This window comes from Anabrus simplex, chromosome 1, assembly GCF_040414725.1.
Source record: "Anabrus simplex isolate iqAnaSimp1 chromosome 1, ASM4041472v1, whole genome shotgun sequence".
Lineage (NCBI taxonomy): Eukaryota > Metazoa > Arthropoda > Insecta > Orthoptera > Tettigoniidae > Anabrus > Anabrus simplex.
In genome coordinates, this window is record NC_090265.1 from 64,090,523 (window position 1) to 64,105,001 (window position 14,479).

The 14,479-nt window shown below is 40.0% G+C and overlaps 1 protein-coding gene across 1 annotated transcript in view; it reads right to left on the reverse strand.

The window, feature by feature from the left end:
* Positions 1-14,479, reverse strand: part of LOC136884103 (UDP-glycosyltransferase UGT5) — a 97,797-nt gene that overhangs the window by 18,289 nt on the left and 65,029 nt on the right. Inside the window, exon 5 of the mRNA XM_067156143.2 lies at positions 8,278-8,497. Coding sequence (XP_067012244.2) covers positions 8,278-8,497 — 220 coding nt within the window. The remainder of the gene's footprint in view (positions 1-8,277; positions 8,498-14,479) is intronic.

Below are 14,479 nucleotides of genomic sequence, written 5' to 3' on the forward strand. Positions count from 1 at the left end.
AAACAAGGCAGTGACAATGACCTTTTGAGAGAGGAGGCAGACAGCCAGCAAGAGACGTCATATAGACTACTTGGATGGACATCCACTTAACAGAGAAAACAATTCAAATACCTGGAGATCACTTTGCAGGTACAAGGATTCAGCTTCACAGCAAACATCAAAGAAAGAATAATAGCAGGAGTAAGAGCCATAAGTGATATAACATTTTTTTTTTTTGCAAAATATTTCTAATTAAACAGCGCTAAAGTTGTTCAGATCAAAAATAGCTCAGGTAATAACATACGGCATTAATAACATCTGGGAACACCTAACAATAGGCAGCCTAAAGGACGTGGAAAAGTAAAACTACATTTCTACAGCGATACTGTGCCTATCCAAATTTACCATCTACCGGGCGAGTTGGCCGTGCGCGTAGAGGCGCGCGGCTGTGAGCTTGCATCCGGGAGATAGTAGGTTCGAATCCCACTATCGGCAGCCCTGAAGATGGTTTTCCGTGGTTTCCCATTTTCACACCAGGCAAATGCTGGGGCTGTACCTTAATTAAGGCCACGGCCGCTTCCTTCCAACTCCTAGGCCTTTCCTATCCTATCGTTGCCATAAGACCTATCTGTGTCGGTGCGACGTAAAGCCCCTAGCAAAAAAAAAAAATACCATCTTCCGACTGACATATAACTAACCAGGGAACGTATGTTGATAGAGGTAATACAAAAAAGTTATATTTAGCATCAACACCAGCCTGTCAGGGATTAGTCAGAGAGCTTCAAAGGAAAATATAAGATTTTTGGACATATTTTTAAGGCACGGAAGCCCATGACCAGAGACGACTGGAAAGAAGCAAACTAAAAATCCCTGACTTGGTCAGGAATCGAACCCGGGTAAGAAGAGGGAAATGCTATCTATTGTTACAAACAGAGGATTGTGAAGGTGTTCATTAAATTAACATAGGTTTACAGACTGAACACTGAAAGGCATAACAGCCGATAATGGAGATGCATGTATGTAGATTAATCTTATGAGGAGTATTTAAAATTGACTCTCATTCATATTTGGTAGATCCAAGTGTTCAACTAATTTGCCACTTTGTACATACATAATTATAGTCATGGTAATTGTGAACATCCATAATGTCCAATGCAGGAGGACATTCACGGGAAATCAGAAGGAGAACGGCTATGGCGAGAAAAACCATTATCTATATATTATTTTTTTTTATGAAAACTAAAGTCAGTCAGTTCGGCCATTCTATCCGGTCGATTTCCTTCATTTTTAAAAACTGGAATGTATTCATGCACAGATTTGTCATCAGATATTATAAATAACTGAATTTCCGCGTTCCTCAAATTATTTGATTTTTTCAATTTTTTGCCTCTTTGAAGCAATCATATCTTTGGTTCTGATTGAGGTACGGAGTTTGTTTTGGTCTAAGAACACTCAGCGGATCAAGATCTTTCATTTTATGTCTTAACTATTCAAATTGCTTGATTCTGAGGAATGTTATGAGTGCACATTCAATTTGACGTCTCATTTCTTCAACATTTCTTCTCATTGAAGCAATCATAAGTATCTTTCGTTCTAATTGAGGTACGTAGTTAAGTTTGATCTAAAAACACTCAGTGGATCAAGCGCTTCCTTTCAAGGTGTTAACTGCTTAAATTGGTACATTCTGAGAAAAGTTATGAGTACATTTGTCTCCATGATGAAGATCTTTGAAGGACTTTTTAACAGTTCGGCGCGTAGTGTTGTTCCAAGGAACGTTTAATTCAATTTCTTTGTGTGATGTATCATGTGCTTAATTTCATCAACTCGAAACTTTGCAAATACATCCGTGAGGATAGTAACGAACAACACCATACTTTGTAAATTGCGGATGGAGCCAGAGGGAAGCTGCTAGTTACATTGAACAGAATCTGGAAGGACTGATCTATGACTGTGAATAAATATGAAGTATCTTCTGGTACACTCTCTTATCTTCTGCATTACAACCTATGTAGCCGAGACGTGAGCAGTCAAACAGAAAGATAAGAAGAAAATTGAGAGCTTAGAGATGTGGGTTCACTGTTGATCCTCTGCATTTTTTTCATCTGCCTAAAGTGAGAACTCGGACAAACTCATGACTGCTAACGACACTAAAATCACTGAATAAGGTGGGTGAATCTGTGGACCGTTTTCCCTCAACCCCCTCTAAAATTAGACGCGCCCATACGACTTCAAGAATATAAAGTCCTCTCGGTATAAATATGTAAATACGTCTCCAGATTTAGTTTAACCTTCGCAATTGTTTTATGAGATTCGTTTTCAGTTATGTAAGGTGTTGTAAATATGTGTAGATAAACGTCTGTAGATTTATTTTAAACTTGTTAATCATTTAGGAAATGTCCGACTCGTTGGCTGAATGGTCAGCGTACTGGCCTTCGGTTCAGAGGGTCCCGGGTTCGATTCCCGGCCGGATCGGGGATTTTAACTTTCATTGGTTAATTCCAATGGCCCGGGGGTGGGTATTTGTGATGTCCCCAACATCCCTGCAACTCACACACCACACATAACACTATCCTCCACCACAATAACACGTAATTACCTACACATGGCAGATGGCGTTCACACTCATCGGAGGGTCTGCCTTACAAGGGCTGCACTCGGCTAGAAACAGCCACACGACATTAAATATTATATTTAGGAAATTGGTTTTATTTATTTAAAGAGTATCTGTTGTATATAATGTTTTATTTAATCATCCATAATTGGGTAAATAATCTGTTGATGATAGATTTATTCATCTATCTATCACTCTCTTAGACTAGCCATGGAACCAATACACTGAGTGGCCAAATGTCACCAGAAGGGGTGTCCCATTAGTCAATGTGCAGTGTATGACCCCTGGGCGTTCCGACTAGCTGCGACGTAGATGAGCGGTTTGTCACAGACACCAGTGTGTTGAAGATGGCAACACGTCGCGAGTTAACCGACTTAGAACGTGGGATGATCATCGGCGCACGGCGCATGGGTCATAGCATTGCGGTTCCAGTGTATGGGACCCTCACCAGGATTACCTGATTCAAGAACTGGAAAAAATCCAAAGAAAAGCAGCTCGATTTGTTCTGGGTGATTTCGGACAAAAGAGTAGCGTTACAAAAATGTTGCAATGTTTGGGTTGGGAAGAACTGAGAGAGAGAAGAAGAGCTGCTCGACTAAGTGGTATGTTCCGGGCTGTCAGCGGAGAGATGGCGTGGAATGACATTAGTAGACGAATAAGTTTGAATGGCGTTTATAAAAGTAGGAAAGATCACAATATGAAGATAAAGTTGGAATTCAAGAGGACAAACTGGGGCAAATATTCATTTATAGGAAGGGGAGTTAGGGATTGGAATAACTTACCAAGGGAGACGTTCAAGAAATTTCCAATTTCTTTGAAATCATTTAGGAAAAGGCTAGGAAAACAACAAATAGGGAATCTGCCACCTGGGCGACTGCCCTATATGCAGATCAGTATTGATTGATGATGAACCTGTTGATTGATGATGATGATGAGATTCCATGCGAATTCGGGTTTCCAAGGTCAACAGTATCGGGGATGGATCTTCAATATCGCAGAGAGAATTTTACCACCCGCGTAAACCGCCGCACGGGAAGACCACAGGTGTTTAACGAACGGACATCACGTCACTTCCGCAGAACCATACTGGGCGCTCGACCGGCTACTGTGAGTCAGATCATCACCCGGTTGAATGTTGGGAGTCAGGAACCCATTTCTACCAGGAATGTAAGGAGGCAATTGCACCGCCTAGGCTTCACGACGACCAACTCGTGTCCCTTTGTTGACACCTCGACACAGAGCCTGGGCCCGCGAACATCGGCAATGGACCACGGAACAGTGGCAGCGTGTGGTATGGTCCGATGAATTCCGGTTCCAGTTGTATCGAGTTGATGGGCGCGTGTGAGTGTGGCGTATGCCCCATGAAGCTATGAATCCCGCGTGTCAACAAGGTTGTGTCTAGGTGGGAGGTGGCTCAGTTCTGGTCTGGGCGGCGTTCTCATGGTCGCAATTAGGCTCCATTGTCTGGCTGCAGGGAGCACTGACAGGTGCACGTTATGTGGACATTCTTTCAGACCATCTGTTTTCCTTTCTGGCCCTAGAGTACCCTGTTGGAGATGTCATGTTTCAACAAGACAATGCGCCATGTCACCGCTCTGTGGTGGCAGGCAGGTGGTTGGAGGAGCACTCCAGTGAAGTTACGACCATGGATTGGCCCTCCAGATCCCCCGATCTTAATCCAATCAAGCATTCGTGGGATGCTGTCGATGCCGGTGTACGCTCCATGAACCTCGCACCAACTACACAAGACCAATTGTGGGGTAGCAGTGCAAGATGCGTGGGTCTAGATTCCTCCAGAACCATTCCAACACCATGTAGAGTCGATGCCCCGCCGTATCACTGCCGTTTTGAGGGCTCGCGGAGGAGCAACTCGTTATTAACATCTGTGCCATTCCACTATTCCGGAAGTGAAATTCAATCGAGTTGGAGTAAACGCGATTACCTACGACGAAATTAAACATAGTGAATAACTTTATAGAATATCACAGAGACTCAAGTTAACGCAATGTCAAAATATATATGATAATGACGGCAGTGAAAAAGACAAAACAGGGATTCGAATTGTTGAGAAACTAACACTGTAGAAAAAACACAAATGATTGACTAGCTTAGCGAACACATGTATCCAAATTAGAAAGCAAGTTTAACCGTAAAAAATCAAGAAAATCATTTGAGGAAAGAAGATATCAACAGCGATAAAACGTCGATAAAACGTGTAGAATATCAGAATATCATCAAAAAGCGCGTTATTTTCCTTTAAAATACCTACAAGATTTGGAAACGAGCCATATTATAGATAGTATCAACCAGAGAAGCAAATGATCGAAATAGTGCAATATTATCATTAGAAAATTGATAAAGCTAATCCATATATATATATATATATATATATTGTGATACAAATATACAGATATCCTGAAGGTCTGATAGAGATTGGAAATCACTCAAGAAACCTTAAAAGAAACATACCTGTACAGTATAATAGAAGGCTTTGATATGAATAACATTCAACAACTGATTTCACATTTATATTTGATCTTTGTATTTGAGCAAGACAAGATGGCGATGGCTTTCTAAAGATGCGAGGCTACCTGGATAAACCCGAGCTGAACGGAGCTGGGCCAACACCGCAGATGACGTCTACATAGCCAGCCATGCAGCATGACAATCGCCCACGACAGCTGAGCATGAACGAGCCATAAAATCATTCCAGAAGCGAAGGAAAAGAGATGCGTTTCTTAAATAAAAATATGTAGATTGATAGATGTTATTATGAGTTAACCATTTGTAGCTAGAATGTTGATATTGTGTCGTTATAGTCTTCAAACTAACCTAATTTATGTCAGATTCTTGCGAGTGACTTCGTTATTATATCGATATAAAGTGAATAAGTAGTCTTCGTAAAGAAATGTAACCCAACTCCAGTTAAGAACATGCTATATTCTATCCAAATAGGTTATGCCATAGCAGACGTGAAGTTCTTACGAGTAGAATACTTTAAGAATCCAAGTGATATGTTAATATGTATGTAGCTTATCTATGTAGATGATACATATAGGTGTTACGTTGTCATAATAAGTTAGGGTAACACGAGATATGGAAACGGCAGCAGACAGAAGAATTGTTGATACGATGTAAGAAGATATTGGTTCAACGGTTTAAGAATATACAAGGATAAAATTACTCGTGCGTCAAGAGAGGTTAATATGTGAAGAGTTTAGAGCAATAAGAAGAGATATGAGTTAAAATAAGTAAGAAGGTGCAATGCTGTTATATGAAAGAAATTAAAAATGAATTGAATGTAGATATGTGCTACGATGAAATTTGGAAACATTTCAAATGAAAAATGAGAAGATTGACGCAAATTATGATCATATATATTCATGATTGAATAACATTATATGTTGTCGAGAATCCATATACTACGGTAATGGTGACGTACTTTAAACTTCGTGGGATATTATGGTAGGATTGAGTCATCAAAAGATACGGTATCCTTATAAGAATGAGTATTCATTCACTTGGACATGTTACCTTAGGATTTCTTCTGAAAAGTTGCATTCTAACGCAGTAATTATGGCATACTTAGATTAATGTGGATGATCATTGCTTTTTATATAGCCTAGGAATATAGATCAGTTGATATCACAAAATGTCTTTAAGAATGATGTTTCCCAGATGATTTAAATTGATTTGCGCGAGGTCACATATTCATATTTAAGCTCACTTAAGAATCTGGTTGCATCATGAGACTTAATGATTAATTCAGATTGTATAGGGAAGTTAATTTTAGACATGACTTTGAGTAATATGGTAATTTTAATTGATTAAGCGCAGATCTTTGCTAACGAAAGGAAAAGGAAACTTATCGCTCTTCCGGATGCTTATATTGGGATATGTTAAAAATATATCCTTATATAATACAACTTAAAATTAATAAACCTATTTCCAACAAAGAGTCCTAAGAACAATTAAGAACAGTGACATGGACAAAGAATGATATCCACAGACAAGTGTAATACCTTAATGAAACCATAATTTTCCCATGCTGATTTTGCATATGTTATCAATTTTTCTATGAATGTTGTAATACGATAAACTATTAGCACATTTAAATGGTGATTAAAAGATGCGAATGAAGACTGTGATCACTAACAGATATTTAAAGCAACCAAATGTTAACTATTCATTTAACTTTGAATTTTTATTACATAATTTCATTTTTTAAGATTTCTAATTTTCAATAAATAAAGTTGTTAAAATTTTATATGAAATCTTATGTATGATTTTCTGTATTGATGTTAGGCAACTTAGAGTAATGGCGATGAATTTTCGGCTATATGCGGTCAATTGATATGTCGGATGGGGACGTCCATCGAGTTAGCTGGCAAAATAAAATATTACTCGACGTATCGGCATTCCCTCTAATTCCACGCAAAGCAGTTTTATATATATATTGAAGAACACTGAGAGACAAGTCGGGATTTCTTTTGCGTGACCCATCCTGGAAGTGGGAAGGGCGTACATCACGTTCAGTGGCTTCCCATGACTTTTGGCCGCTCAGTGGATATGTGTGCGCTGTAGTAATGGGAAGAAGCAGTTCACCTCTGGGAACTAGTTCATTCACTCTCGCTCCCAACAAAGAACTACTTCACGAACTACTTCACGAACTACTTCACGAACTACTTCAAAATGTGTAATTTTCCCGCCAGAGCACTCTTCAATCGCTGAAGTAGTTCGTCTGCGAACAGGTTCTTTCTCATTCCCTTCACACAAGGCTTCATCGCTTCGCGAGCTTTCCAGAACGAGGAAGTACACAAAGCGGACAACAGGTAGCACGCAGGTGCACTTCTCTGTAACATTCATAAATGCTATAGAGGTGAACGTTCCTATTACCGGTAATGTCAGTTCACACTCCCCCCGCCCTCACACCCTCAGAAATGTAAGTGTAGGAAAAATCTATTTCTTTTCAAAGATAATCAAAATTTCTGTTAAATATTGTCGACTTGAAAATGAGATGTTTTAAACGTGGATTTGCTGTCGCAGGAGAACCCTTTTCTTGGTGGTGATTTCATCCCCTGACTGAAACATAAATTTATAACATCTGAGCGTTGGTCAACCTTTTCCTCGCCGGTGGCGCTAAACGACAAATCCAACACTCTCGCTCCCAAGAAAGAACTACTTCACGAACTACTTCAAAATGTGTAATTTTCCCACCAGAGCACTCTGCAACCGCTGAAGTAGTTCGTCCGCACACAAGTTCCTTCCCATTCCTTCACACTCATGAAGTCCTACAGTTCGCGAAGTAGTTCTCGAGAGACGAGTAAACACTTCACAGTTCGTGGGAGTGAAGTAGTTCCCGAGAACTAGTTCGTTCGCGAACTACCCATCACTAGTGCGCTGGAAGATGTCGACATCCAGGCAAGACTTCTCCAGTGGATCTGTCAGCCCTACCTTCGATACTCCTTACACCCAGCCAGATCACAATATCACATTATATCCCTCTTCAAGCCAAGAAGAATGTTCATCTATCACTATAAATGGCAGTGTTATTCAGGTGCCTATCTGTTTATACAGACAGATATATCGCGGACCATGAGTGACGTAACAATCGTTTTGAAAGATAACGAGAATCAGAAAATCACATAAATAGACATTTAAAGTAATGATTATTATTATATTCTTACCTTGGTTGAGAAATAATTTCTTGTATAGCCCAAGAAATTGCTTCCTTGGAGAGATTACTATAGGAAATTTGAATCCCAAATCCAGCAGCTTCCGCTCTAACCATATTGAGCTCTTGATCTCCATACACAGGAATTCCTATGACTGGTACTCCGTGGTAAACAGCCTCCTGAGTGCTCATTAACCCTCCGTGGGTGATGAAGAGGCGGACATTTTTGTGTGCTACAAAAAATTAAATAGATAACATTACTTTTAAATTCAGAAGGTCAACTGGACCGTTTTGCCTTTGATTGGGCAAATCAGGTGAGGCTACTGACGAAAATGAGGATCTATTACTGTATACTAGACAAAAGAGTGACTGAATGACTGGCGAAAGTTCTAGAAAATGGAAGCATTATCTCATACAGTGATGATTAAAATGCATTTTTGCATGTAATACTGCTATACAAGGCTATACAAGGCAGTATTACTGGCCCTTTTATTTATTTATTTAATTTATTTATTTATTTATTTGTTCATTTATTTATTTATTTATTTATTGTTTATTTACTTATGTATTTATTATTTATTTATTTATTTATTTACTTATTTTTATTTATTTATTTATTTATTTATTTATTTATTTATTTATTTATTTATTTATTTGTTTATTTGTCTTCTTTCAAGTGGCGAAGTGGCCACTCTTACACTACACATTTATTTATTTATTTATTTATTTATTTATTTATTTATTTATTTATTTATTTATTTTATTTATTTATTTATTTATTTATTTATTTATTTATTTATTTATTTCTTTATTTATTTATTTATTTATTTATTTATTTATTTATTTATTTATTTATTTATTTATTTATTTATTTGTCTTCTTTCAAGTGGCGAAGTGGCCACTCTTATACTACACATTTATTTATTATTTTTTGTTTATTTCTTTATTTATTTATTTATTTATTTATTTATTTATTTATTTATTTATTTATTTATTTATTTATTTATTCGTCTTCTTTCAAGTGGCGAAGTGGCCTCTCTTACACTACATATTTACAATAATTTTCTGCAGATATATTACCTCATAATTTAGCTGTTACATTACGCTAACGCACACATTTCTCACTCTCACTCACATTTATGAAGGAATTAAAATAAGCTCACCGGACCAAAAAATGATTCACCCCTGGAGAAATCATTACAAGCAACATTGAATACCGTGTAACTCCGCCTCTGGACTTGATAACCGCCTGGATTCAGTTAGGAAGTGAGTCCACAAGGTTGTGCAGATACGTTGCACCCAGCTTAAGCCAGTCGCTGAGGATTTGATCGCGCAATTCCATCAAATTGCGGAGTGCTGATGTCGGCGTTTTACTTGCTATTCCAACACTGCACATAGATTTTCAATGGGGTTCAAGTCGGGTGATTTTGCAGGCCAATCGAGATGTAATAGCGTGGGAAGAGTGTTCATAAACCCAGTCACATACGCGTACAGCCCGATGAACTTTTCTGTTGTCTTCAAAAATCGGGGTATAAATAGCAGATGTTGACTGAAAGGCAACACATGATCACCGAGAATGTTTAAATAAACATGCTGGCTCATGTTAGTGGTCACCTCAGTGACCGGGCCCGGTGCATGATACGAAAAACACCCCCAAAACATCACAGACCAACCTCCGGCTTGAGCCTGACCTTGCACACATCCAGGATGAAATGTTTCATTTCGCCTTCGGTGCACTTGACGACGTGCGTCATTGGAATACAGGCAAAAACGTGATTCGTCGGACCACATAACGTTTCTCCAGTCAGCTACTGTCCACGTTCGATGATATCTAGTCCATTACTACTACTAACTACTAAACGTTTTCATTCCTCCCCTACCGAGCTCGATAGCTGCAGTCGCTTAAGTGCGATCAGTATCCAGTAATCGGGAGATAGTGGGTTCGAGCCCCACTGTCGGCAGCCCTGAAGATGGTTTTCCGTGGTTTCCCATTTTCACACCAGGCAAATGCCGGGGCTGTACCTTAATTAAGGCCACGGCCGCTTCCTTCCACTTCCTAGGCCTTCCCTATCCCATCGTCTCCATAAGACCTATCTGTGTCGGTGCGACGTAAAGCAAATAGCATTCCTCCCCTGTAGGGAGAAGCGGGCCTCTTAGACGGTGACGCCGTCTCTCAGGCCGGGAGATTTGTTGAAGGAGATGTGCGGAGAAGGTGAGGGGTTGGGCGGCCGTGGCCTATACTACGAACTGTCCCGGCATTCGCCTTAGTGCAGAAGAGTGGAAAACCACGGAAAACCATTCTCAGGACAGCAGACGGGTGGATCCAGGCGTGTAGTCCGGCACTGTGCCCCAGGCCCGTCTCCCGAATGCAGAGGCGTAGAGCCACGGTAGAGCCGTGGCCAACTTTCCTCTGCTCGGTTGGCCGGTCAGAGTACAGAGCATATGGGGCACCAACCCGCTCTGCATCTACCAACCTCTAGTCCATTGAAGGCGTGCAGTTTTTGTGCATGTGTGAGCAATGGTCTCTTGCGAGGTTACCGACTCCAAATGTTTACTCCATGCAGTTCACTTGGCAATGTTCTCCTGCTAGCAGGTAGGGATGGACCTTCATTCACTGACTGCAGCAATTTCTGTCGGGTTTGGAAGCGATTTTGATTCACAAGCTCTGAAACACGTCCCTGGTCCCTCTCAGTCAGGATCTTTGTGTTTCGTGCCACGTGTAGGACACCACTGATTATAGACACGTTGAACAGTCCGAAGCCCCAACAAATCCAGAAACTTCACGCACTGTATGGCCATGGGTGCGGCCAAACAGGATTGCTCCTTTTTGCCACTCTGTCACATCCTTACATCTACCCGTGTTGACGTACACTGTCCGCTTGAAACATCAATGTCTCACTGATCTCTACTGCCTTATGCTCACTTAGAGCCAGTGCTCGTGCGGTTGAGCACGGGACCCGTTCACTGCGCCATCTGTACAGGCTTAACGAACCATCTGTGCATGCGCACTAGTGTGACTAATGTTTTGTCCTGTGAGCTTAGTATACTGTACATTAACCAATATGAAATAATAATTCTCAAGTACGCACACAAAATAAGTGCACATATTGCACTGCTATCAAGTAGGTCTCTATACAAGAGAAACAGTCTATCGCTATCACAGTTAAGGTTTTTTGCAGATTCTCGGCTCGGCCACGAAATTTGTAAAGAGGTATGAGCACTGGAACGGGGTCCACTCATCCTCGGGAGGTCAACTGAGTAGAGAGGAGTTCGATTCCCTCTTCAGCCATCCTCGAAGTGGTCTTCCGTGGTGTCCGTACATGCGGGGCTTACCCTTTCTCCATCTACCATCCCTAGATTGTACCGTACATGTAAAATTTAATGAAAATAAATAAATAAATAAATAAATAAATAAATAAATAAATAAATAAATAAATAAATAAATAAATAAATAAATAAATAAATAAATAAATAAATTCATTAATTTAATAATAATAAATCGAATAAATAAATAATAAATCGGAATATACAGGGCATAAACCACGCAAATATCGGAATGGTAACTAACTTACGGCCATGGCCGCTTCCTTCCCCCGTTTCTTGCCTATCCCTTCCTATCTTCCCATCCCCCATAAGACCCCTGATCAGCATAGCAGGTGAGGCCGCCTGGGCGAAGAAACGCGCAGCAGTGAATACAGTCCTTCGCGTAGGGTTGACGTCAGGATGGGCATTCGGCCGTAAAACGTGGCTAATTATCAGGTGGTTGGGATAAGGTCAGGATGAAGATGAATTAATTTTATAGTTATTCGCTAAATAGCCACGATAAATTCAACTGGAACTCCACGTCCTATCTACTGTAGACAAATTCTGGACCTCTCATATTACTACGGATAAACAGCACGCGGCATTGGCAAGTAAGCAAACAGTTTGTAGTTCTACTAGACAGTTGATATTGTGATCACAACCATGGGACCTACAGTTTTATGCCAAATACGAATCACAATGCAGTGATATTTCATGTCCAAAATCTTCCATACATTGGTCGGGATTCAAACCGCGGTGAATTTGGTGAGAAGCCGGTGGTAGGCCACGATAGTTTTAGGCCTGTTGCCATATCCTGATGGATGCAGTACTTTTGCATTTCTCTCTTGGCACAAGCCAGAGCAAACTTTAGCTTCCACTGAAGTCTGAGACATTAATGACTGTGGCAATATGGAAGCTCAGTGCTTCTCGGTGGTCGTGCTGGAATAATATTTTCCGGCCCGGTGAGGAAAGCAATGACAAACTACTTCACTCCTCAATTTCAGTCACCACCGATCTGCATTTCGGGCAGTCACTCAGGTGGCAGATACCCCATCTATTTTTTTACCTAGTCTTTTCTTTAAAAAATGCAAAGGAATTGGAAATTTATTGAACATCTCCCTTGGTAAATTATTCCAATCCCTAACTCCCCTCCCTATAAACGAATATTTGCCCCAATTTGTCCTCTTGAATTCCAACTTTATCGTCTTATTGTGATCTTTTCTACTTTTTAAAACACCACTCAAACGTATTCGTCTACTTATGTCATTCCACTGACAGCTCGGAACATACCACTTAGTCGAGCAGCTCGTCTTCTTTCTCCCAAGTCTTCCCAGTCCAAACTTCGCAACACTTTTCTAACGCTATTCTTTCTTCGGATTCACCCAAAATAAATCGAGCTGTTTTTATTGTGAAATTTTCCAGTTCTTGAATCAAGTAATCCTGGTAAGGAACCATACTCTAGTTGGGGTCTTACCAGATACTTATATGCGCTCTCCTTTACATTCGTACTACAACCCCTAAATACCCTCATAACTATGTGCAGAGAGAGATCTGTACCCTTTATTTACAATACAGTTTATTTGATTACCACAATTAAGATATTTCTCTATATTCACACCTAGGTAATTACAGTGACATCATTAGGAACTTTCACCCCATCAGCACAGTAATTAACCCTGAGAGACTTCTTCTATTTGTGAAACTCACAACCTGACTTTTAACCCCGTTTATCATCATACCATTGCCTGCTGTCCATCTCACAACATTGTCGAGGTCATTTTGCATTTGCTCACAATCTTGTAACTTATTTGTTACTCTGTACAGATTAACATCGTCCACAAAAAGCCTTACCTCTTATTCCAGTTCTTACTCATATCTTATATATATAAGAAAACATAAAGGCGCAATAAAACTGCCTTGAGAAATTCCCCTCTTAATTGTTAAGGGATCAAATAATGCTTCACCTACTCTAATTATTATCTTTTTTTTTTTTTTTTTTTTGCTATGTGCTTTACGTCGTACCAACACAGATAGGTCTTATGGCGACGATGGGACACGCAAGGCCTAGGAATGGGAAGGAAGCGGCCGTGGCCTTAATTAAGGTAGACCCCAGCATTTGCCTGGTATGAAAATAGGAAAACACAGAAAACCATCTTCAGGCTGCCGACAGTGGGGTTCGAACCCACCATCTCCCGGATGCAAGCTCACAGCTGTGCGTCCCTAACTGCACAGCCAACTCGCCCGGCACTAATTACCTTGCCTGGTACGTCCCATTTTGACGCAGCCATCGGTCTTCGCTGTTTCCTTATAAAGCCATAACCATTTATGGTACCATTTGAGGATCTAACCAGCCTTTTAGGCTGATGACCTAAAATCAGAATGGCAAAATAATATCCACTGTCAGAATCGAGATTTATTTAATATTCTGTACCAACATTTGACAGGGATTTACCTACCAAGCAAGTAAGAGAGCACTTCGTTCACCTGAAGAGACACCGGTTCGATTACTCGTGAGAGTGGAGAAGCCGACGTTAGTGTCGCAAGGCAGTCATTGCCCTTCTGTTCCCAAGATTCCGACCCCGACTGAAGATGTTGGCTGAAATTTCAAGCTTCTACAGTTTTGAACCTATTATACTGAAATTTATGTCACATATATAGATCCTTATTAGTAAGCTTTTTACAAAATTTCATTCATTTAGGTCATTTGGTTTACAAGTTATTTTTCTTTTTATACAATCTTTTGACGCGCAATAGAAAACGCTCCTCTTGATAAAAACTTGTGAGAAATGAAACCAAATTTAGCAAAAATGTACCTCATGGATGTAAAAATAAAGTTTGCTATACATTTTGTAATTCTGTAAAGATCATTGCAGTTAATAATGTGAAAAATAAGACTGTTATGCATACTGGAT